General features: G+C 42.9%; 1 protein-coding gene across 1 annotated transcript in view; it reads left to right on the top strand.

Moving 5' to 3' along the window:
- Positions 1–15,003, top strand: part of uhrf1 (ubiquitin-like with PHD and ring finger domains 1) — a 47,884-nt gene extending 32,881 nt beyond the window's left edge. Inside the window, exons 12-16 of the mRNA XM_078555674.1 lie at positions 5,348–5,485; positions 5,673–5,787; positions 7,091–7,251; positions 7,550–7,648; positions 13,826–15,003. Of these exons, the coding sequence (XP_078411800.1) occupies positions 5,348–5,485; positions 5,673–5,787; positions 7,091–7,251; positions 7,550–7,648; positions 13,826–13,972 (660 nt within the window). The 3' untranslated portion in view covers positions 13,973–15,003. The remainder of the gene's footprint in view (positions 1–5,347; positions 5,486–5,672; positions 5,788–7,090; positions 7,252–7,549; positions 7,649–13,825) is intronic.
- Positions 15,004–24,896: the final 9,893 nt, after the last annotated feature.

Genomic DNA, 24,896 nt, shown 5'->3' on the forward strand with positions numbered 1-24,896 from the left:
AACTTGCCGCGCCCCTAGCCAAGCTGTTCCAGTACAGCTACACTATTAGCATCTACCCGGCTATGTGGAAAATTGCCCAGCTTTGTCCTGTACACACAAAGCAGGACAAATCCAACATAGCCAATTACTGCTGCATCAGTCTACTGTCGATCAGCAGTAACGTAATGGAACGGGTCATCAATAGTGCTATCAAGCGGCACTTGCTTAGCAATAACCTGCTCACTGATGCCCAGTTTGTGTTCTGCCGGGCCCACTTGGCTCCTGACCTCATTACAGCATTGGTTCAAACATGGACAAAAGAGCTGAACTCCCGAGGTGAGATGAGAGTGACTGCTCTTGACAGCAAGGTATATTTGACCGAGTGTGGCATCAAGGAGCCCTAGCAAAACTGGAGTCAGTGGGAATCAGGACGAAAACTCTCCAATGGTTGGAGTCATACCTAGCACAAAGGAAGATAATTATGGTTGTTGGAGGTCAGTCATCTCAGCTCCAGGACATCAATGCAGGAGTTCCTTAGGGTAGTGCCTCGGCCCGACCACCTTCAGCTGCTTCATCGATGATCTTCCTTCCAACATAAGGTCAGAAGTGGGGATGTTCGCTGATGATTGCACAATGTTCAGCACCATTCCCGACTTCTCAGTCCCTGAAGCAGTCCAAGTCCAAATGCAGCAAGACCTGGACAATATCCAGGCTTGGGCTGACAAGTGGCAAGTTGCATTCACGCCATACAAGTGCCAGGCAATGACCATTTCCAACAAGAGAGAATCCAACCATAGCCCCTTGATGTTCACTGGCATTACCATCATTGAATCCCCCACTATCAATATCCTGGAGGATGGGGGGGGGGGGGGGGGGAGTTACCATTGACCAGAAACCGAGCTGGACTAGCCATATAAATATTGTGGCAACAAAAGGCAACAGCAGGTCAGAGGCTAAGAATCGTGAGTAACTCGCTTCCTGATTTCCCAAAGCCTGTCCACCATCTACAAGGCTCAAGGCAGGAGTGTGATGGCATACTCCCCACTTGCCTAGATGAGTGCAGCTCCCACAACACTCAAGAAGCTCGACATTGTCCAGGACAAAGCAGCCCCCTTGATTTGGCACCTCATCCACAAACATTCACTATCTCCACCACCGACGCACAGTAGCAGCAGTGTGTATGATCTACAAGATGCACTGCAGGAATTCACCAAGACTCCTTAGGCAGCAGCTTCCAAACCCATCACCACTACCATCTAGAAGGACAAGGGCAGCAGATAGATGGGACACCACCACCTGGAAGTTCCCCTCCAAGGCACTCACCACCCTGACTTGGAAATATATTGCTGTTCCTTCACTGCCACTGGGTCAAAATCCTGGAACTCCCTTCCTAACAGTACCACATGAACTGTAGCGGTTCAAGAAAGCACACCACCACCTTCTCGAGGGCATCTAAGGATGGGCAATAAACGCTGGCCCAGCCCACGAAGCCCACATCCCTCATTCTCTGGCACCATGTCTGACACAGCCACATTTTGCACAGGCGGCCAGGGGCAGGCACACTGCACACATACAACCCCCTCTGCCAGAATCAATAGCAAGGCTGTTCCCTTTTGTTGCATTTGCAAGCTCAGAATCGCATTATGTAATTTTTAAAATGTTAAGAGTGTGATGTATTTCAAATATACCTCTGCGGAGGTCAGGAAAAAATTAGAAAGTCAGAATTCCGTGACCCTGAAGGTGAAATTTTACCAAATGGTGGAAATTTTAATCTTAGTGGCGGGCAGCTGAAGGCAGTCAGTATTGGACCGATTAAAGTCAGGATGGTGTAAGAGGCCAGGATTTGAAGAATGCAGATATTTCAGAGGGTTATAGAACTGGTGAAGATTATGAAGATAGGAGGGATTTGAAAACAAGGATGAGAATTTTAAGGTGGAAGTGCTGCTTAATCAGGCACCAATGTAGGTCAATGAGCACAGGATGATAGGTAAACGTAACTTGGTATGATTAAGGATATGAGCTGCAAAGTTTAAGATGACTTCAAGTTTACGGAGGAAAGATTGTGGGAAGCTAGCAAGTTTTGTGCTGGAATAGTCAAATTTAGAGGTAACAAAGACATGGATGAGGGGTTCAGCAGCAGATGAACTGAGGCAGGGGTGGAGATGGACAATGTAACAGAGATGGAAATACCCCTGAAGATAAGATGGTCTTGCTGATGGCACAGCTATGCGGTTGGAAGCTTATCTTGGGGTCAGAACAATGTTTCATCACAGAGGGGAATGAAATAGGTGACATGGCAGCCGAGTTTGTCATAGGGACCGAAGACACAGGCATTGGTCCACAATTTTTATGGTAATAGAATGTTTCTACCCATTAGAAGTCGAATAATTTCCCTAATGTCCTTTAGGAAAGGAAATTTGCCATCCTTACCTGGTCTGGTGACTCCAGCCCCACAACAACTCAGTTGTATCAAACCGCTAAAAAGCCTAAAAGGAATTAAACTGGACATACCACTTCATCGGCCAAGGTGCCAGAAATGACTTGGTCAAACTCAGCCCTGTCGACACTGCAAAGTCCTCTTAACCAGCATCTGGGGGCTAGTGACAAAATTGAGAGAGCTGCCTCACAGACTAGTCAAGCAACAGCCTGACATAGCCGTCCTCTTAAAGATGATGTTCCAGACACCACCATCACCATTCCTGGGTGTGTCCTGTCCCACTGGCAGGACAGACCCAGCAGAGATGGCGGCACAGTGGTATACAGTCGGTGGGAGTTACCCTGGGAGTCCTCAACATCAACTCCTGACCCCATGAAGTCTCATGACATCAGGTAAAACATAGGCAAGGAAACTTTCTGCTGATTACTACGTACCGCACCCCTCAGCTGATGAATTGGAACTCCTCCATGCTGAACACCACTTGGAGGAAGCATTGAGGGTGGCTAGGGTGCAGAATGTACTCTGGGTGGGGGACTTCATTGTCCATCACCAAGAGTGGCTCGGTAGCACCACTACTGACTGAGCTGGCGGAATCCTAAAGGACATAGCTGCTTGACTGAATCTGCGGCAGGTGGTGAGCGAACCAACAAGAGGGAAAAACATACTTGACCTCATCCTCACCAAACTGCCTGCCTCAGATGCATCATCCATAACAGTACTGGTAGGAGTGACCACCGCACAGTCCTTTTGGAGACAAGTCCTGCCTTCACATTGAGGATACCCTCCATTGTGTTGAGTGGCACTACCGCTGTGTTAAATGGGATAGATTTTGAACAGACTTAGCAACTCAAGACTGGGCAACCATGATGTGTTATGGGCCATCAGCCGCAGCAGAATTATACCTGACCGCAATCTGTAACCTCATGGCCTGGCATATCCCCCATTCTACCATTACCACCAAGTCAGAGGGGATCAACCCTGGTACAATGAAGAGTACAGGAGGGCATGCCAGGAGCCGCACCAGAGATAGCTAAAAATGTGATGTCAAGCTGGCGAAGCTACAGCACAGGACCACTTGTGTACCAAACAGCAAGTGCCAGACACAGCCAAACGATTCCACAACCAACAGATCAGATCTAAGTTCTGCAGTCTTGCCACGTCCAGTCATGAATGTGGTGGACAATTAAACAACTTACTGGAGGATGAGGCTCCATAAATATCTGCATCCTCAGTGATGGGGAAGCCCAGCACATGTGCAAAAGATAAGGCTGAAGCATTTGCAACAATCTTCAGCCAAAAGTGCAGAGTGGATGATCCATCTTGGCCTCCTCTATAGGTGCCCAGCATCACCGATGCCAATTTCAGCCAATTTGATTCTCTCCACGTGATATCAAGAAACAGCTGAGGGCGCTGGATACTGCAAAGGCTATGAGCCCAGACAATATTATGGCAATAGTACTGAAGACTTGTGCCCCTAACCAAGCTGTTCCAATACACTGGCATCTACCCGGCAATGTGGAAAATTGCCCAGGTATGCCCCCTAAACAAAAAGCAGGACGAATCCACCAGGCCAATTACCCCCCATCAGTCTACTCTTGCTCATCAGTAAAGTGATGGAAGGGGTCATCAACATTACTATCAAGTGGCACTTGCTTAGCAATAACCTGTTCACTGCTGCTCAGCTTAAGTCCCATCAAGGTGACTCGACCCCTGACCTCATTGCAGCCTTGGTTGAAACGTGGACGAAAGAGTTGAACTGCAGAGGTGAGGTGAGAGTGACTGCCCTTGACATCAAGGCAGCATTTGACCAAGTGTGGCATCAAGTAGCACTAGCAAAACTGGAGTCAATGAGAATCGGTGGATGGGGGTGAAATCTTTCCACTGGTTGTAGCCATACCTAGTACAAAGGAAGATGGGTGTGGTTGTCGGAGATCAATCATTCCAGGGCATCACTGCAGGAGTTCCTCAGGGTAGATGGTCCTAGGCCCAACCATCTTCAGCTGCTTCATCAGTGACCTTCCTTCCGTCATAGGGTCAGAAGTGGGGATGGTTGCTGATGATTGCGCAATATTTGGCACCATTCATGACCCCTCAGATACTGAAACAGTCCATGAAACAGCCCAAATGCAGCAAGACCTGGCCAATATCCAGCCTTGGGTTGACAATTGGCAAGTAACATTCGTGCCAACAAGTGTCAGGCAATGACCATCCCCAACAAGAGAGAATCTAGCTATCATCCCTTGATATTCAATGGCATTACCAACGCTGATTCTCCCACTATCAACACCCTGGGGGTTACCATTGGCCTGAAACTGAACTGGATTAACCATATAAATACTGTGCAGAGGCTAGGAATCCTGTGGCGCGTAACTCACTTCCTGACTCCCCAAAGCCTGTCCAACATCTATAAGGCACAAGTCAGGAGTGGAATACTCTCCACTTGCCTGGGTGAGTGCAGCTCCAGCAACACTCGAAGTTCAACACCATCCAGGACAAAGCAGCCCGTTGGATTGGCACCCCCATCCGCAACTATTCACTCCCTCTACCATCGACGTACAGTGGCAGCAGAGTACCATCTACAAGATCATCCTGACTGGGAAATAAATTGTTCTTTCGCTGTGGCTCAGTCAGAATCCTGGAACTCCATAATAGCATTGAGAATGTACCTACACCACAGTGACTGCAGCGGTTGAAGAAGATAGCTCACCATCACCTTCTTGAGGGCAATTAAGGATGGGCAATAAATGCTGGCCTAGCGAGCAATGCCCACACCCCATGAATGAATGAATAAAGAAAAAAAAACACCCTTTTAAGTGGCTTAGAAGCACTTGCATTCACTGCAGATCATAAATAGTGCTGTAGTTCCTTGTCACAAAAAAAATTCAGACCCTTTTGTCTTTGGCCACACTCATTCTTGTGTTTTTCAACTAGGTGGTGAAATACTGGCCTGAGAAGGGAAAGTCTGGTTTCTTGGTATGGAGGTACCTGTTGAAAAGGGATGATGAAGAACCAGCACCGTGGACCAAAGATGGCAAAGAGAGGATGAAAAAGTTAGGATTAACTATGCAGGTAACTATTTATTTTAAGCTGTTTGCCAGTGATGATCTATTGGGTTGCTGTACAACCAAATTTGAGCTCCAAGAAATCGTATTGCCTAATGTTTTCAGAACAGAGCAAATTCAGCAAGATTAAGACATGAGTTGTCAGTGTTGTTTTCGTTGTGTAATGTGTTGCATTAACAAATCTTCTGTATCAGTACCCTGAAGGTTACCTTGATTCTGTTGCCAATAAAGAGAAAGAGAAGGAGAATAAAAAGCGAGATGATGATCCTGAGCCAACACCGAGCAAAAGGAAAAGGAAGTCCAATGCAGGTCTGTAGATTGTATTCTTAAGTTGGAGAACTCCTAAACTATTGCTATGCTTTCCCTTGCTGAATATCCTACAGTTCAGCCGGTAGAGCACTTCTGTCGGCATGTGTCCGCGAAGTACTAATATGTATTTTGTTTTGCATGGATCCCGATCTTAATTCAGTTCACTGGAGAATCCATAAGACCAAGCACAGTTGAGAATGACAGTGAACTTCTGAGTACAAGTTATTATTCTTCTTTCCTTTTTGATTCTTGCTAAATTGGGCCAGCTGCGTTGAAAATATTTTTTAAAAGTAGAGGTCTGGAGGAGATTTAAGTATTCAGTCGGGTATCTTTTTTAGAAGTTAAAAAAATAGACGCCTGAAATTTTGTTCACCTCATCTAACTTTGTGAACATGGGAGAATTAAGTAAAATGGAATCTTGGAATTTCTTTATGAACTTTACATTGCTCAATTATGGAATTTGCTCAATTTATAGAAAGAAAGGAATACTGTTGATACTGTAACCATCTTGGTTACAGATTTCAGTGAAATTGCCTTGCTGGCTGCAAAGGATTGGTGAAGAGAAGGCAAGGATGGGAAAGAAAGTGAGAAATTTGCATTAAATTAAATCTGCACTGACCAGCATTGTATTCTCAAGATTCCTTTTCCTTTTAAGGGATAAATTTTTTTCCCATTGTGACCTCGTTTTAATGCCTCAGACTGCATGTGACCCCAAAGTGAAAGTTTGAGGGTTGGGAGGCATCAGTTGTTGGAGGGAGGAGCTTTAGTTCTTGACCAGGGTTGGGGAAACAGAAGTTGAATGTGGGTGGAACATATACCATTTCACAAGCATTTCTTTTGCAGCAGCAATTGGACCTCAAAGATCAGTTCGTTCGGCCCCTGTCCACCACCCAAAAAAGCAAGGATTTAAAGGGACCATGCGGCTGTCAGAAATCAGTACAAGCTCCATGGCAGCCGTTGCAGCCTCTGTGCTTGCGCCCCAAAATCTCATCTTGCAACCCCACATTTTGGGAAGCCCTGATCTAACACTTGAAGATTTAAGAAATAACCTGTTCCTTCTAATCTATTAGAATAGTAACTAACTTTTCATCTCAGCGCTGTTAGTTTTTAACTTGTGATTACTTCAAAAATCTAACATTTAATTGTATCCTCAACATGCCCTCCACCCAACCTCTTCCAAATTCTTTGTGGGGAAAAAAGGTCATATTTTGTGATTTTTGTTGTTATTAAAGCTTTTGTGATGTCTTATGGACTAGTTCCTATATTTTGATGCCTAGCTTCGAAAACTTTAATGTCTTTTCAGATGAGGATAGGTTTTCATTAACCCCGTCACCAAAAGGCACCCCCAAGAAGCCAAAGGTGGAAGCATTCAAACTGACAGCAGAGCAGAAGAAACTCATAAAAGATGATGAAGTTAACAAGAAGGTGTGGGATGAAGCACTGCTATCCCTCAAGGATGGTCCGGTAAGGACTGCATTCAGCTTTAAATTTTGTATTGCAAGATTATAATCTTAATGCAAATTTTCTCCTGGTTTGAGGAGCATTGTACACTGGATGCTGAAGCAGCTTTTTAAAACTTGCTAAGTTGAATAATCATTAGCAAGTACCAGTAGACTTAGCATTTTTAAATTGCACTAGGATTCATGTACACTGTAATGAAGGTAGGAGGGAACACGGAACACTCTGGCATTTGTGGGTAATGATATGGAGATGATCTATCAATATCCCATGAAGATTGATTATTTGAAATTTGTTTCTCCAGAAATTCTTGTCAAAATTGGAGGAAACATTCTTGTGCATTTGTTGCCAGGAGGTAGTATTCCAGCCAATTACAACAGACTGTCAACACAACGTCTGTAAAGTAAGTACTGTAACCATTAAACCAACCCCACACTGCAAAACTAATCTTAAGACTATTTTCACTGTACTGGATTATATTTAAATAGCAGGGAACTGCAACATATTTGTGATCAAATTAGTATCTTTATTGCAACAGTGCTACTTTAAATTCAAGTTTTCTATTTATTCTTTCACCAAAGACTTTAGCAGAATCTGAAGTTCTCACTCTTGAGAAAGCTACATATAGCTGCCTATGTGACCTGAGAATAAAATACAAAATCTTTCAAGAGTCTGGCCTTGTAACTATGTGAAAGTCTAACTGGGAGCTGTTTTCTTCTGAGTTGAAAAGGCAAAGGTTTACATTTGATGGGCTCAATGTTATTCGAGGAACGAACACACTCTTTCCTTGAAAACCTCCTGTTATTAATTTAGTATCTTATCATGAAAGAAATCAGCTTCCCAACTAACAATTTTCATGGAATGGTTACAGCGCAGAAGCATTTGGTCTGTCATGGCCATGCTGGCTCAGCTAACCCCACTCCCCTGCCTTTTCCCCATAATCTGACATTTGTTTTCTTTGCAAGACCTTGTTTAGGCTTCAAGCTTTGTAGCAACATTATACCAGCTTCTTCCTTGAGACTAGGGACTAGGTATGTGCAATGACCTCCCCATTGGAGCTAGACTGTAGAAACTTGGGAGTATATAAATCATTATCATAGACTTTGTCTATGGAATCAAAGCTTATGTATACTTCTAATTCAGTGGAGAGCTTTTCTAAAACTTTTCCATTCAAGCCTAGCGAATCTTCATTTTTAGCATAAAGACTAGCTTTCAGATAATTTATCAAATAATTGCCCCCACCATTTTGCTACACTCAACAAATTCCGTCATTCAATCCAGCCCTCCCACTGTGCCAGCCCCTCCCTCTATTATCAGCTCCATCCCATTCCTTCCATTTGTCTCAAGGAAACAATCTCTCTAGTCAGGGCAGTTGTTAGGTTCCCCATAGCTTCTGCTGTTTTTCTTTTCTCCATCAACTTGCTCACACCACCACCACCACCACCAATTGTTGGCAGCTGCATGTGCATTACCCATGCCAGTCCTCCATGCAACCTTGTGCTTCCATGTACCAAACACCACCCGCTAAGTAAACCCACCAACAGATGCAAGCCTTGAATTGATCTGTCCAGGTAGGCAAAAGCTGAGTATCAGTCTAACTTTGGCTTCTGAAGACCTCTAACTTGCAGGTATCCATATATTGCCTTTCTGTCACAAGTGACATTCTGGGTGTAAATTGCATTTTTGGGCAAAGCTGCTTTCCAAAATCAGGGCGCTGGGAACTACTTAGGAACTTTGACAAACAGGATAGTGCAATGAAACGCAAATGTGGAAAAAGCCTAAAGCAGGGCTAAATTGCACGTGTGTGAATGCTCGGAGTGTGATTGGTGAACTACAGGCACAGGTTGACTAATGGAATTATGATATTATTGCTATGACAGACTGGCTCAAAGAAGGGCAAGACTAGGTGTTAAATATTCCTAGGGACAAGGTGTTTAGGAGAGACAGGAAAGGGGCAAAAACAAAAATTGCTGGAAAAACTCGGCAGATCTGACAGCATCTGTGGAAAGGAAGACAGTTAACGTTTCGAGTCCATATGACTCTTCATCAAAACTAAAGAGGAATAAGAAATGTGGTGAAATATAAGCTGTTTAAGGGGGTTGGGACAGGTGGAGCTGGATAGAGGGCCAGTGATAGGTGAAGGCAAAGGAGAGATTACCAAAGATGTCATAAACAAAAGGACAAAGGGGTGTTGATGGTAGTGATATTAGCTAAAGGATGTGCTAATGGTGACATTAAGGGTAGAAAGCAGGATGAGCAAGTGACAGATGGCCCTAGTTTGCGGTGGGGGGGGAATCGAAATAGACTAAAAGGTGTAGATAAAACAATGGATGGAAATAAAATTTTAAAAATAATAATAGAAATAGGTGGGAAAAGAAATATATATATAATAATAGAAAAAAGGTGATCAAAAAGTGGGTGAGGATGGAGGAGAGAGTTCATGGTCTGAAGTTGTTGAACTCAGTGTTAAGTTGGAAGGCTGTAAGGTGCCTAATCGGAAGGTGAGGTGCTGTTCCTCCAGTTTGCGTTGAGCTTCACTGGAACATTGCAGCAGGCCAAGGACGGACATGTGGGCATGAGAGCAGGGTGGTGTGTTGAAATGGCAAGCGACAGGAAGGTCTGGGCCATGCTTGCAGACAGACTGGGTGACCGCTTTGCGGAACACATTCAGTCTGTGTTTGGCCTCTCCAATGCAGAGGAAACCGCATTGGGAGCAGTGAATGCAGTAGACTAAATTGAGGGAAGTGCAAGTGAAGTGCTGCTTCACTTGAAAGGAGTGTTTGGGCCCTTGGTCGGTGAGGAGGGGGGAAGTAAAGGGGCAGGTGTTGCACCTTCTGCAGTTGCATGGGAAGGTGCAGTGGGAGGAGGTTGAGGTGTAGGGGGTGATGGAGGAGTGGACCAGGGTGTCCCGGAGGGAACGGAAGGAAGAAAAGGGGGTTGGCGTGGGGGGAGTGGCAGTATTGATTAAAGATCACATTACAGTACTGGAGAGAGGATGTTCTAAAGGGATCAAGGAATCTCTGACTAGAGGTAAGGAATGAAAAAGGTGCAATAACATTGATTGTTGTAGTATATAGACCACCAGCTAGTGGAATGGGTGTAGAGAAACAAACCTGTAAAGAAATTACAGAGAGGTGGAAGAATTATAGAGTAATTATAATAGACTAGGACAGGAATAGTGCAAAGGGACAAGAGGGGTGAGAGATCTTGGAATGTGTTCAAGATCATTTTCTGCAGCAGTATGCTTCCAGTCCAACGAGGGGGAGGGCACTGTTGAATCTGGTTCTTGGGAATGAGTTGGCCCAAGTGGATCAAATATTAGTGGGAGAGCATTTGGGGGACAGACCATTGTATCATAAGGTTTAGGTTGGCCATGGAAAGGACAAGAAATAATCCAGAGCAGGGATAATTAATTGGGGGAAAGCCAAATTCGATGGGATGAGAATGCATCTGAGATGTGAGTTGGAATCAAATGTTGATCGAAAAGACGGTAGTTGAACAATGGGCTACCGTCAAAGAAAAAGTATTGCAGGCAATGTCATGGTATATTACATTGAAGGGGAAAGGAAGAACAAATAAATCCAGATCACCCTGGTTGATGAGTGATAGAGGTGAAGATGAAAAGGAAGAAGTTGGCATACAATAGGTGTCAGGTAGAAAATACAATGGATAATCTGGCTGAATATAGAAGGACCAGAGGGGAAGTGAAAAAACTAATAAAAAAAGCAAGGAGAGAGCATGAAAAGAGACTGGCAGCTAATATAAAAGGGAATCCCAAGGGCTTCTATAAGCATATAAATAGTAAAAGGGTGGTAAAAGAGTAGGGCTGATTAGGGATAAAAAAGGGGGACTTGTGCAGGGAGGCAGGAGAAATAGTGGAGGTATTAAACGAGTACTTTGCATCTGTCCTTACAAAGGAAGAAGATGCCAACCAAGCCACGGTGAGAGAAGAGGTAACTGGCACACTAAAAGAATTTACAATTGAGAGGGAGGTGGTTTTAGAAAGACTATCTTTACTTAAAATTGATAAGGTACCAGGACTGGACGAGATGCATCCAAGGTTACTGAGCAAAGTGAGAGTGGAAATTGCAGAGGCACTAGCGATAATCTTCCAGTCTTCCTTAGACACAGGGATGGTGCCAGAGGACTGGAGAATTGCACATGTTATGCCTTTGTTCGAAAAGGGGTGCAAGGATAAAGCCAGTAACTACAGGCCAGTTAGTTTGACTTCAGTGGTAGGGAAGCTTCTGGAAATTATAGTTTGGGATAAAATCAATAGTAATTTAGACAAGTGCAGGATAATTAAGGAAAGCCAGCATGGGTTCATTAAGGGAGAAAAAAAAACTTGGGAGTTTTTTGAGGAGGTAACAGAGAAGGTTGATAAGGGGTAATGCTATTGATGTGGTGTATTTGGATTTTTAAAAGGCATTTGATACAGTGCCACGCACAGACTTGTGAGCAAAATCCTAGCTCATGGAATAAAAGGGAGAGTAGGCACTTGGTAAGAAATTGGCTGAGTGACAGGAAACAAAGAGTAGTGGTTAATGGATGTTTTTCAGATTACAGGAAGGTTTGTAGCGGAGTTCCCCAGGGGTCAGTGTTGGGACCCTTGCTCTTCCTGATATTTATTAATGACCTAGACTGTGGTGTTCAAGACATGACTTCAAAATTTGCAGATAATCCAAAGATTGGAAACGTTGTCAACATTGATGAGGATAGTCTTGAACTTTAAAAGGACGTGGACATGTTGGTGGATTGGGCAGACAGGTGGCAGGTGAAGTTCAATGCAGAGATGTGTGAGGTGATTATTTTTGACAGGAAGAATATGGAGAGACAAAATGAAGGGAGAAACTCTAAAGGAGATACAGGAACAGCGGGACCTCCTTATATGTACATAAGTCATTGAAGGTGGCAGGACATGTTGATAAAACATAATATCTCATAGAGTCATAGAGGTCTACAGCACAGAAAAAGGCCCTTCGGCCCATTTTTCTGCACCGGTCAAACAAGTACCTAACTATTCTAGGCTTTATTAATAGGGACATTGAGTATAAGAGTAAGGAGGCCATGTTGAACTCGTATAAGACACTAGTTAGGCCTCATGGAGTACTGCATCCAGTTCTGGGCGCCATACTTGAGGAAGGATATGAAGGCATCGGAGAGAGCAGAGAGGAGATTCACAAGAATGATTCCAGGGTTGAAGGACTGTAACCAAGAGGATAGACTGGAGAGGTTGGGACTGTTTTCCTTGGAGAAAAGAAGGCTGAGAGGAGACTTGATAGAGACATTCAAGATCCTGAAGTGTATGGACAACGTAGATATTGAGAAACCGTTCTCACTCAAGGTAGCATCAAGAACTAGAGGGCGTAGATTCAAAATAATAGGCAAATGGGGTAAAAATGATGTGAGGAAGAATTTCTTCACGCAGAGGGTGGTTGGAGACTGGAGTGAACTTCCTGAGAGGTTGGTGAAGGCAGGTTCGACCAAGGTATTCAAAAGGGAATTGGATTGCGATTTGAAAAGAGAGAATGTGCAAGGTTACAGGGATAAGGCAGGGGAGTGGGACTAGGTAGAATGCTCTTTGAGAGCCAGTGCAGACTCGAAGGGCCGAATGGCTGCCTCCCTGGACTGTAAAGATTCTGTAAAAGAGTGCACAGCTGAGCATACTGTACAGGGAAGGTCTAAGTTTGAGTTGTAGCTTGAGTATCGAAAGCATGACAATTGGCCTAGTGGAGAGAGGTTGTGGTGCAGGATTGCATTTGGTTTTGCATGGAAAGTGCATGTTATTATCAGATGGGGATTTGATTGGGCTTGGCTGTCAATATACCATAGTATATAACATACCCGTTATCATAGTTCTCACATTTTAGAGCTTTTTAAAAATCTCCCATTTATTTTTCTGCTGAACTTGAGCAAGTGGTGAGGTCCTGGGGTGTAATAGGTGGTAAGGCATTTATTGCAGAACTGAAAGTCTTTAGTTGGAGGCAGTTGTAACTTGCCGACTTGATGTTTTACAGTCACTGTGACAACACAGGTGGATATGATGGAAAAATTTGGGAAAGTTGGGCATCATCAACTTGCGTATGGCAGCTGATCCCATTCCTGTAATGATAATGCTGTGAGGGGAATTATGTAGTTTGAGGGACAAAAGGGAGCCAAAGTGGAATCATGCTGTAACAATAAGGATGGGACAAGAAACTGCTGCTGTCGGTTCTGCATGTACAGTATTGTCACCCAGCTCAATCTCACCATCACGTTCTCCTGACCTCTTCCATTTTCTTTGTTGTCTCACCACTCACCTAACATTCAGTGCTGGCTGAGCAAAAAATCCTAGCTCTGCTAAGAAGCTTAGAAAACATATTATTGCTTCCTGGGTTAGCATCAAGATTATTTCTTGCATTTTCAGGCTGTTTGATGTCTAGCAACCAGTTAGACCTCTTCACTAAGTATATCTCCTAAAACTTTAAAGGGTACTAAATCTCCTTTATTTGCTTTGAAGGAGTTACTTGTTAGAACCCATTAGGGATTTAATTGACAATGATTCGCAAGTACAGTTAACTTATGGATTATTTTCCCCTAGAGCTGCTTGCAACGTTCCTTCAAGGCTGATGTGTACACCTGTCCTGCTTGCCGCTATGACATTGGCAAAAACTGCAGTATGGCAGTCAACAAATGTCTGCAGACTCTTCTAACCCAACTGTTTCCAGGATATGGTAATGGACGGTGATGCCTTTGTCTTAAGATTATTTTCTTGCCTCTTGGTTGCTTTTTTTTTAAGAGCATGGGCATTTTGGCCTGTGTAACTTGACTGGAGGGCAGATTGACTAATGAATCCAGGGTAGCTGACTTCCCGTTTGCCAATCTTTCTGTGTAGCACGTATGATCTTCAAAATCTTTGTGCTTATTTTATTTTGTTTTTAGTCTAGGAGCTTGTCTAGATGTGCAGACCAATGTTATTGGTGTAACACGGGGGAAAAAAATTAAAAAAAAAAAATACTACCTCAAAGTGGGGATAATTTTCTGGGATATTCTTTGGCCAGTGTAGGTTCAGCTGAACACTGCCTGTCTAGTCAGCCTTGACTCTCTTTGCTCGATAAGTTAAGCCATCAGATAAGTGCCTTAGTCTTGTTGAAGGCTGGGCTGTGAACGACTTCCTAGCACTGAATTTTTTTAAAACTGCAAATAGCACGTTGGTTGACAAACTTAGCTGTGCAGATCAATTTATCAAAGTTATTTTAACAGGGGATATGCAGGTTTTTTGATGCTGTTATTTTTATAGAACAGTAACCTCTTATTTGTGGTTTGTAATTCAGAAATGTACACATTTTTCCTTGTTTATTGATGCTTATTGAACTGTTAATGGTCTTTTCCTACCCTGGTGAACTGTGAAAAGCAATCCTTTATTAATTGAAATTTGCGAAAGGGGATGTAACCTGGGCAAAAGGGGACCTGTAATCTACATGTTTGTACTTGTAAATTAATTTTTCACACAGGCACCCTCTTTCTCTAATGGCAATACCAAAGGATGCAGTATGGTACCTCAACATTGCATGGACATCATTGCATACATCAGATTTAGGCTTTTATGGAGTTAGACTGGACATAATCTAATTTGTTTAATTCCTTTTATAAAATATTGTTTAAGGGTGCTAAATCAGTAGTAAAAGGCTGTGGAACTTTGTGGACTTCCATAGAAATTTGTCATTTGGTATATGCTGTGTCTATACCCTGCCTTACAATAAAGTTTCTTGCTTTTCACTTGTGGCTTTGATTTTTGTGTATGTGTGAGTCCCTGAAATGTCAACTTTGTAGCTAGTAATATCAAATATATATCCAGATTCTGTATTGCAAATTGAATGTGGTGTTTTATGATCCTGACCTCATTTTAAAATTTTAATATATTGATTGTTACAGTTTATGTTGGAAATTTAAACTGTCATTTTCCTCTTCTGACTGTGGATGTCTAGCATTTATATAGTATTAAAATGGCCGTTGCTCTCTTGAGGCCACCCTGGACAGAGGAGGGCACATTATCTTTTGAGCCATTGTTGGGTAATGCACAAATGTTGTCGGGGTAAGATGCACTTCACGTCAATTGCAGTACTTGTCATCTGCTTCACACTGCGTCAGAAATTGGAAATTGCTGGGGCATAGTTACTACAAACCTATTGTTCCACTATACATAGGTTGATGCACAATGTGCAGTGTTTCTCATAAGATATCAAGCAGCTTTGCTCTTCCTTTTCTTTATTTAAAATATGGAAAGACAGTGGCACTTATTTCTTTTCAGTTGAACAACGTTTTTTTTAAAGTGACAGTCTTTCACCGCCCCCCAGCCCGCTGCAACCCAATGGCAAAGTTACATTTTCAAACCGACATTGAAGCTAGATGTTTTTTTTTTATTTGTTCGTGAGATGTGGGCGTCACAGCATTTATTGTCCATCCCTAATTGCCCTTGTTCAGAGAGCATTTAAGAGCCAACCATATTGCTGTGGGTCACATGTAGGCCAGACCAAGTAAGTTCAGCAGATTTTCTTTTCTAAAGGACATTAGTGAACCAGGTGGGCTTTTACGACAATCGGGCATTGGTTTCATGGTCATCATCAGACTTTCAGTTCCAAATTTTTATTGAATTTAAATTTCACCATCTGCCATGGCGGGATTCTAACCTGGGTCCCCAGAGCATTACCCTGGATATCTGGGTAAACCATTCCAGTGACAATACCACTATGCCACCGCCTCCAGCTTGGCAACCTTGACTTCGAATGGTATCATGACCAGATCCGAAGCCTCACCCTGACTGTACGGCCTCTCAGCCGGTTATTGTATAATAGTTGGCATTTGGCATCTTATCATTTTCTGCCCTGTCCCTGCCATGGTCCCAAGGCCAATATTATAGTGCGCCCTCAACTGGCATTCTGGCTAACAAAGACTTGGAATTGGGGTAATGATGTCATGACCTGTGTGGCGCAGTAAGGCAATATAACAGTGCAGTTCCCCCACTAAGACGGAGGGAACTGTTTGATTCATAGTTAAGCAGATGTGGTCCTTCCTGCATTTGTTGGAAAGTACCATAGACAGGTTTGCTTTTTTTAAAAACAACAAATTCCCTCCTGCTGAACTGTCACGTTAGCTGACATTTTTAAATAAATTAAGACATTTTGTAAGATGTTTGGTATCGAACTGTTGCGTTCAGTATTGGAGATACAACAAATGAGTTAAGGACTTCACTCAAAAAATGTTTCTTCCTAGCTGAACAGATTGTGGTGTGTGTGTGTGTGTAATATTCACTGTTTCTTTGTAGATTGAATCTTGTTATTTGCCATCTCAACAGACCTGGCCGAGCTCAGTTAATCCACACATTAAGAGGAATGTTTGAATTTATTGTGATTCCTCAAGTGGCACAAGGGCCATATACAAAGAACTCTGAGGGTAGCGCTAATATTATTATCACCACAAACAGTATTGGATACAACAATGTTCAAGAGAACACAAACAACATTTATCTTACATGCATTATCCTCAGATGTATTAGTATCAACATCGTGCCAAATAAACTAAATTACAACATTTGGACTCGGTAGAACACACTTAAAATCGGAACACACTTAAAATTGGAATATGAATTTTACTACACTGATAATGATGGAACTTCAGTTGCAACAGTGCTGGACCTATCATTGACAAGTTAGCTATAGTCTTGGGAAGTTTTTTTACTAGATGGCTATTTTACTAAACTTCAGGGCAACACCTAAATATTTGTACCTCTATAACTCATCTGTTGCTATATGCTATAGTTATATTGTAATGACAATGCATACACTTTACCATTAGACTAACTGGTAAAACAAATTGATTGACATCTACTCCGATAAAAACAGGATGGTAATTCATCTCAGCGTTAAATGGCTTTCTTATTTCATTCTTTGTCCCCTAAAGGTGCTGATTCTTAATAGAGAATGATTCCACAAGCACTTCAACATTCTTGTCAATTTCCAAATGACCATTTTTCATGTTGAGTTCGAACGCTAGTTTGACTTTGGAGGTAGTAGCCTGTTTCAATAGTCTGATGCAAATAACATGGATTTTGTCATAGCTGTATGATCACATTACATTACAATTGTCCTCCATGCCCCAGGTTTTCATCTGTTTTTTTGGTTTTGTTAACTAAGCACAATCTGGAGTATGAATCTGGTTATTTAGAAAATAGTGTTTGATAACTTTGAGGATGCCTAAAGTGCATGTAGTGTATTTGGGTTTCCCAGAAGACATTTGATAAAGTGCCACATTAGATGTTATTGCGTGCAGTAGACTTTAATGATGTTGAGGCTAATACATTAGCATGGATAAAGGGTTGACTAACTAAGAGGAAACTTGAGTCGGGATAAATGGGTCATCTTCAGATTTGCAAACTGTAAGTAGTGGGGTGCCATGGGGATCAGTGCTGGGACCTCAACTATTTATAATCTATATTAATTACTTGGATGAAGAGACTGGGTCTATTGTAGCCAAATTTGCTGATGAGACAAAGGTAGGTGGGAAGCAAATTGAGAAGAGGATACGTAAAGAGTCTGCAGGGGGGGTATAGATAAGCTAAGTGTGTGGGCAAAATAATTGGCAAATGGAGTGTAATGTGGGAAAATGAGAGGTTCTGATTGGTAGGAAGAATAAAACAGAATATCATTTAAATGGAGAGACTACAGAATACAGTGGTGCTGAGGGATCTGTGTCCTCATATATGAAACACAAAGATAGCATGCAGGCACGGCAAGTAATTAGGAAGGCAAATGTAATATTGGCCCCCATTGCAAGGAGGGGTGGAGTTTAAACATAAGGAAGTCTTGCTACAACTGCAGAGCATTGATGAGACCATACCTAGAGCGCGATGTACACATTTGGTCACCTTTATTTAAAGAAGGATATACTTGTATTGGAGGCAATTCCACAAAAGTCAACTAAGTTATTTCCTGGGATGAAGGGGTTGTTTTATGAGGAAAGGTTGAACAGATTGGGCCTATGCTAATTGAAATTTAGAAGAATGAGAGGTGATCTTACTGGAACATAAGATTCTGATAGACATAATGGTGCAGATGCTGACAGGGTGGGCGAATTTAATCTTGCCCACCAGCATTATCAGACCACCATTGGTATCCTTAATCCCAGAGGTCTAAATCCTGGCTCCTTCCACCTCCCCAACCCTGAGTGTTTGGCCGGCAGCTCTCCACCCCAGACAGTGCCAATAGTAGCAGTGGTAGTTGTTGGCAATGCACCCACTTAGGATCATCAAAGGATGTGGTTAAAGATGAGTGAGAGTGGGTGGGGGGAGTCAGAGGTAAGGGCAGGGGCAGGCATTTTTCCCCTCACCCCTTGCTGGGCCTCTCAACCAAGTAACTTTTCGGACTTCCTGTATGGTAAACCTCCCACTCACCGCTGGTTGAATATCAGGCCCATGTAATTAGGGTCCAGCTGGAAAGGCTGCCCATGAGTGTTCCCACCTTGGATTTAATTGGGATGAAGGTGGGAAGGCGGTAGGGTCCCTACCTGGCACGTTTTCGTCCAATTAAATGTCCCTGTCTCCAAACTCTTGGTGGGAGGTAAATTAAATTCCACCTGATGTTTCCCTTCTTGGAATTAAGAGCACGTAGTTTCAGAATAAAGAGCCTCCCAATTAAGATTGAGATGAATTTATTCTGAGGGTTGTAATCTTTGGAATTCTCTATCCCAGAGAGCTGTGGAACTGGGTTATTGAATGTATTCAAGACTGTATTAGACAGATTCTTGAACTAAAGGGAAGCTGAGGGTTATGGGAACAGCCAGGAAGGTGGAGTTGAGGCCAAGATCAGATCAGCCATGAGCAGGCTTGAGGGCCGTAAAGCCTACTCCTCCTATTTCTTGTGTTCTTATGTCTGCTATATGGCTCACTTTTGGTGTAATGTGTTTTGAAAGTCTGATAGTTGAGATCTGTCGCAAGTATTTGCACTTGAAATTACTTAACTTAAAAGTGCTTCTTTTTAAAAAATCCTCTCATTTAGTGACTGAAGGACTGGAGTGCTTTTCGAGCAATGGACTACTTTTTATATGAAGTGTAGTCAAGGTTTAGTTATTATCACAGAATCACAGTGCAGAAGAGGCCCTTCGGCCCATCGAGTCTGCACTGACACGTGAGAAACACCTGACCTACCTACCTAATCCCATTTACCAGCACTTGGCCCATAGCCTTGAATGTTATGATGTGCCAAGTGCTCATCCAGGTACTTTTTAAAGGATATGAGGCAACCCGCCTCCATCACCCTCCCAGGCAGTGCATTCCAGACCGTCACCACCTTCTGGGTAAAAAAGTTTTTCCTCACATCCTCCCTAAACTTCCTGCCCCTCACCTTGAACTTATGTCCCCTCGTGACTGACCCTTCAACTAAGGGGAACAGCTGCTCCCTATCCACCCTGTCCATGCCACTCATAATCTTGTACACCTCGATCAGGTCGCCCCTCAGTCTTCTCTGCTCCAACGAAAACAACCCAAGTCTATCCAACATCTCTTCATAACTTAAATGTTTCATCCCAGGCAACATCCTGGTGAATCTCCTCTGCACCTCCTCCAGTGGAATCACATCCTTCCTATAATGTGGCGACCAGAACTGCACATAGTACTCCAGCTGTGGCCTCACCAAGGCTCTATACAACTCCAAGATGACCTCCCTACTTTTGTAATCTATGCTTCGATTGATAAAGGCAAGTGTCCCATATGCCTTTTTCACCACCCCACTAACGTGCCCTTCTGCCTTCAGAGATCTATGGACACACACGCCAAGGTCCCTTTGTTCCTCAGAACTTCCTAGTGTCATGCTGTTCATTGAATACTTCCTTGTCAAATTACTCCTTCCAAAGTGTATCACCTCTCACTTTTCAGGGTTAAATTCTATCTGCCACTTATCTGCCCATTTGACCATCCCATCTATATCTTCCTGTAGCCCAAGACACTCAACCTCACTGTTAACCACCTGGCCAATCTTTGTGTCATCCGCAAGCTTACCCTACCCCCCACATAGTCATCTATGTCATTTATATAAATGACAAATAATAGGGGACCCAGCACAGATCCCTGTGATATGCCACTGGACACTGGCTTACAGTCACTAAAACATCCTTCTGTCATCACCCTCTGCCTCCTACAACTAAGCCAATTTTGAATCCACCTTATCAAGTTACCCTGTATCCCATGTGCATTTGCCTTCTTTATAAGTCTCCCATGTGGGATCTTGTCAAAGGCTTTGCTGAAATCCATATAAACTACATCAACTACCCTCACCTACACACCTGGTCACCTCAAAAAATTCAATCAAATTTGTTGGGCATGACCTCCTTCTGAAAAAGCTATGCTGACTATCCCTGATCAAACCTTGCCTCTCCAAGTGGAGATAGATACTCTCCTTCAGAATTTTCTCCAATAGTTTCCCTACCACTGACGTGAGACTCACTGGCCTGTCATTCCCTGGCTTATCTCTACAACCCTTCTTAAATAGCGGAACCACATTAGCTGTTCTCCAATGCTCTGGCACCTCCCCCATGGCCAGAGAGGAATTAAAAATTTGGGTCAGAGCCCCTGCGATCTCCTCCTTTGCCTCCCTCAGCAGTCTGGGACACATCATCCAGACCTGGAGATTTGTCCACTTTTAAGCCTTCCAATACCTTGTCACTCCCTATATCAATTTGCTTAAGAACCTCGCAGTCTCTCCCCGAGTTCGATACCTTCATCCTCATTCTCTTGGGTGAAGGTGGATGTGAAGTATTCATTCAACACTCTAGCGATGACCTCTGGCTCCACTCATAGATTGCCCCCTTGGTACTTTTGGGTCCTACTCTTTCCCTGGTTATCCTCTTCCCATTGATATACTTATAGAATATCTTGGGATTTTCCCTACTTTTACCAGCCAGAGCTTTCTCATAACCCATCTTTGCTCTCCTAATTGATTTCTTAAGCTCCACTCTGCACTCTTTTTGTTCTCATTGTAACCTGAATATCTCTGGGCATCCATGGTCCTCTGGGCTTGTTACTCTTTCCTGTCACCATAGAGGTAACATGTTGAGCCTGTACCCTCCCCATTTCCTTTTTGAACATTCCCCACTGCTCCTCTGTAGATTTCCCCACAAGTAGCTGTTCCCAGTCTACCTTGGCCAGATCCTGCCTTATTTTACTAAAATCCACTCTCCCCCAATCTAGTTGTGGGATAAATATTGACCAAGATAACAACTCTATTCATCTAACACTCTTAATGAAGTAAAATGCCCCAAAGTGTTTCATAATAACATTACCAAAAGAAATTTATCAGGCCATTTAAGCAGATATTAGGACAGGTGGTCAGGTGCTTGGTTAAAGAGGTAAGCTTAAAAAGGATGAGGGGCCTAGAAGTTGATAGAGGAATTCAAGAGCTTAGGTCCTAGGCAGCTGGAGGCACATCCACCAATGATGTCGTGAAGGAATTTGAAAGAGCACAGACATTATGATGGATTATAGGTCTGCAGGAGTGTTAAAAGGTAGGAAGGGGAGAAGTTATGGTCGGATTTCATAAACTTATAGAATGGTTAAAACGCAGAAGGAAGTTATTCAGCATATGTCTGAAGGCTGACTGCAAGAGCAACTTGGCTAATCTCTTTCCTCTGCCCTTTCCCTGTAGCTCTGCAAATTTTTCTTAAGGTGCTTATCTGATTCCCTTTTAAAAGTCAACTGAAAAAAACGACTGAACCTGCCTCCACCACACTCAAGCAGTGCATTCCAGACCCTTGCAACGTAAAAAGGTTTTTTTCTCATGGTGCCATTAGTCCTTTTGCCATTCACCTTTAGATTGGTGTCCTCTGGTTCTTGACACTTCTCCAATGGGGACTGTTCCTCCCCATCTACTCTGCCTAGACCTCTCATGATTTTGAACACCAAGTTTCCTCTCAACCTCTCCTCTAAGGAGAACCCCATCATCACCAATCTATCAACGTAACAAGCCCCTCATTTCTGCAACCTACATTCCTGCAATTCTTTTTGGCACCCTCTCAAAAGCCTTCACATTATTTCTAAAGTGCAATGTGTGGAATTGGACCCAATACTCCCAGTGGAGGCCGAAATAGTGTTTCATAGTTTCAACATTACTTCCTTGCTTTGGTACTCTTCTATTTATAAAGCCCAGGACCCAAATGTCTATTTAACCACTTTCTTATCCTGCCCTACCACCTTCAACAATGAAAACATTTGAGAATTTTAAAACTGGCATTGCTGGATAGGAAGCCAATGTAAGTCGGTGAGGAAAGGAGGTGGGTGAACTGGACTTGCTGCAAGTTAGGACATAAGTAGCAGAGTTTTGAATGAGGTCACGTTAACAGAGGGTGCAAGTTGGAGGTTGGCCGGGAGAACATTGGAATAGTCAAATCTAAAGAATTTCAGCAGCAGTTGAACTGGGGCAGGCATCATAGAATGGTTACAGCACATAAGGTGCCATTCAGCCCATCTTGTGCTGGCCCTCTGAAGGAGCAATTTACTTAGCACCATTTCCTTGCCGTCCCCCTGTAGCCCTGCACATTCTTAGTTTTCAGATAATAATCCAGTTCCCTCTTGAATGCCTCAATTGAACTTGCCTCCACCACACTTAGGCGGTCAATTCCAGATCTTAACCGTGCGCTACATGAAGGAGTTTTTCATGACTGAAATTCCTCATCCCTGGAACTATTCTTGTGAATTTTTCTGCACTTTGTAATGCCTTTACGTTCTTCCAAAGTCTACTACTCAGAACTGCACACAATACTCTAGCTGAGGCTGAACCAATGTTCTATACAGGTTTAACATAGTTTCCTTACTGTTGTAATCTATGCCCCCATTGATAAAGTCCAGGATGCTGCATATTAACCATGCTCTCAACTTGTCCTGCCACCATCAATTATTTATGTGCATATACACCCAGGTTGCTCTGCTTCTGCATCACCTCTAGAATTGTACCCATTATTTTATACTGTCTCACCATGTTCTTTCTACTAAGATGAATCCCTTCACACTTCTCTGCAATAAATTTCATCTGCACATGTTCCACCAACCACTCTGTCCTTTTGAAGTTCAACACAACCCTCTCAGTTCACATATTTCCAAGTTTCATGTCATCTGCAAATTTTGAAATGTGTGTCCTATCCATTGAGGTCTAGGCCATTAATATATATTAGGAATAGTACGGGTCCTTACACTGACCAATAGGCAACTCCATTTTAAACCTTCCTCCAATCTGAAAAACAACCTTTAACCACAACTCTGTCTCCTGTCACTCAGCCAATTTTGTATCCATGTTGCTCCTGTCCCTTTTATTCCACGAGTTCTGACTTTGCTTACAAGCCTGTATTGTACACCATATCAACAGCATTACCCTAGTCAAATCTCTGTTACCTCAAAAAAATTCAAGTAAATTTAGTTAAACACAATTTGCCCTGACTAAATCTGTGCTGACTTTTCTTAATTAACTTGCATTGACCCAAATGACTTAATTTTGTCCCAAATTATAGTTACCAGAAGCTACTTCGTTGAGGTTAAACTGACTGGCTTATGGTTGCTCGTCTTATTTTTATATCCTTTTTTGAACTAGGGTGTAACATTTGTAATTTCCAGTTCTCTGGCACCATCCCCAAGTCTAAGGAAGGTTGGAAAATTATGGCCAGTGTCTCTGCAATTTCCACTATCACTTCCCTCTATCCTTGGATGCATCTCATCTGTTCCTTGTGCCTTATCCACTTTTAAGTACAGAGCCTATCCAATACCACCGCCTTAACAATTTTAAACCCTTCAAATGTTTGAAATACCTCCTATTTCACCATGATTTGTGCAGCAGCATCTTTTTTGGTAAAGACAGGTGCAAAGTATTTATTTAATGCCTCAGCCATGCTTCCTGCCTCCATGTGTAAATCCCCTTTTTTGGTCCCTAATCGGCCTCACTCCTTTTAACCACTCATTTACTTTTAGAAGACTTTTAGATTCCCTTTTATGTTGGCTGCCATTCTCTTCCCATACAATCTCTTTGCTTCTCTTATTTGCTTTCTCAATTCCCCTCTGAATCCTTCATTCAGCCTGGTTCTCAGTTGTATTATCCACCTAATATCTGTCATAGGCACACTTTGTCTTCATTTTAATTTCCATCTCTTTTGTCATAATGGGAGCTCTGGATTTGTTTGCTCTACCTTTCCCCTTAGTGGGAATATACCTTGACTGTGCCTGAACTATTTCATCTTTTTGCGTGCCATTGATTGATTCCAATTTATCTGTGTCAGATCCGTTCTTACGCCCATTGAAGTTAGCATTCTTCAAGTTAATTGTCCTTACTCTGGATAGTTCCTTGTCCTTTTCCATAGCCAACCTAAACCTTGCAATACAATGATCACTTTCCCCTAAATGTTCCTCTACTGACACTTGGTCTGTTTGGCCTACCTCATTCCCAAGGACCAGGTCTAGCAATGCCTCTTATCTCATTGGACTGGAAACATACTACTGTGGAAAATTCTCCTGAACATGCTCTAGGAACTCTTGCCCCTCTGCCCTTTACAATACCACTATCCCAGTCTATATTCAGATAGTTAAAGTCCTCCATTATGATTATTCTGTAATTCTTACACCTCTCTAGGGGTGTTATGGAGGT

The sequence above is a fragment of the Cetorhinus maximus genome, chromosome 13 (assembly GCF_964194155.1).
Source record: "Cetorhinus maximus chromosome 13, sCetMax3.hap1.1, whole genome shotgun sequence".
NCBI lineage: Eukaryota > Metazoa > Chordata > Chondrichthyes > Lamniformes > Cetorhinidae > Cetorhinus > Cetorhinus maximus.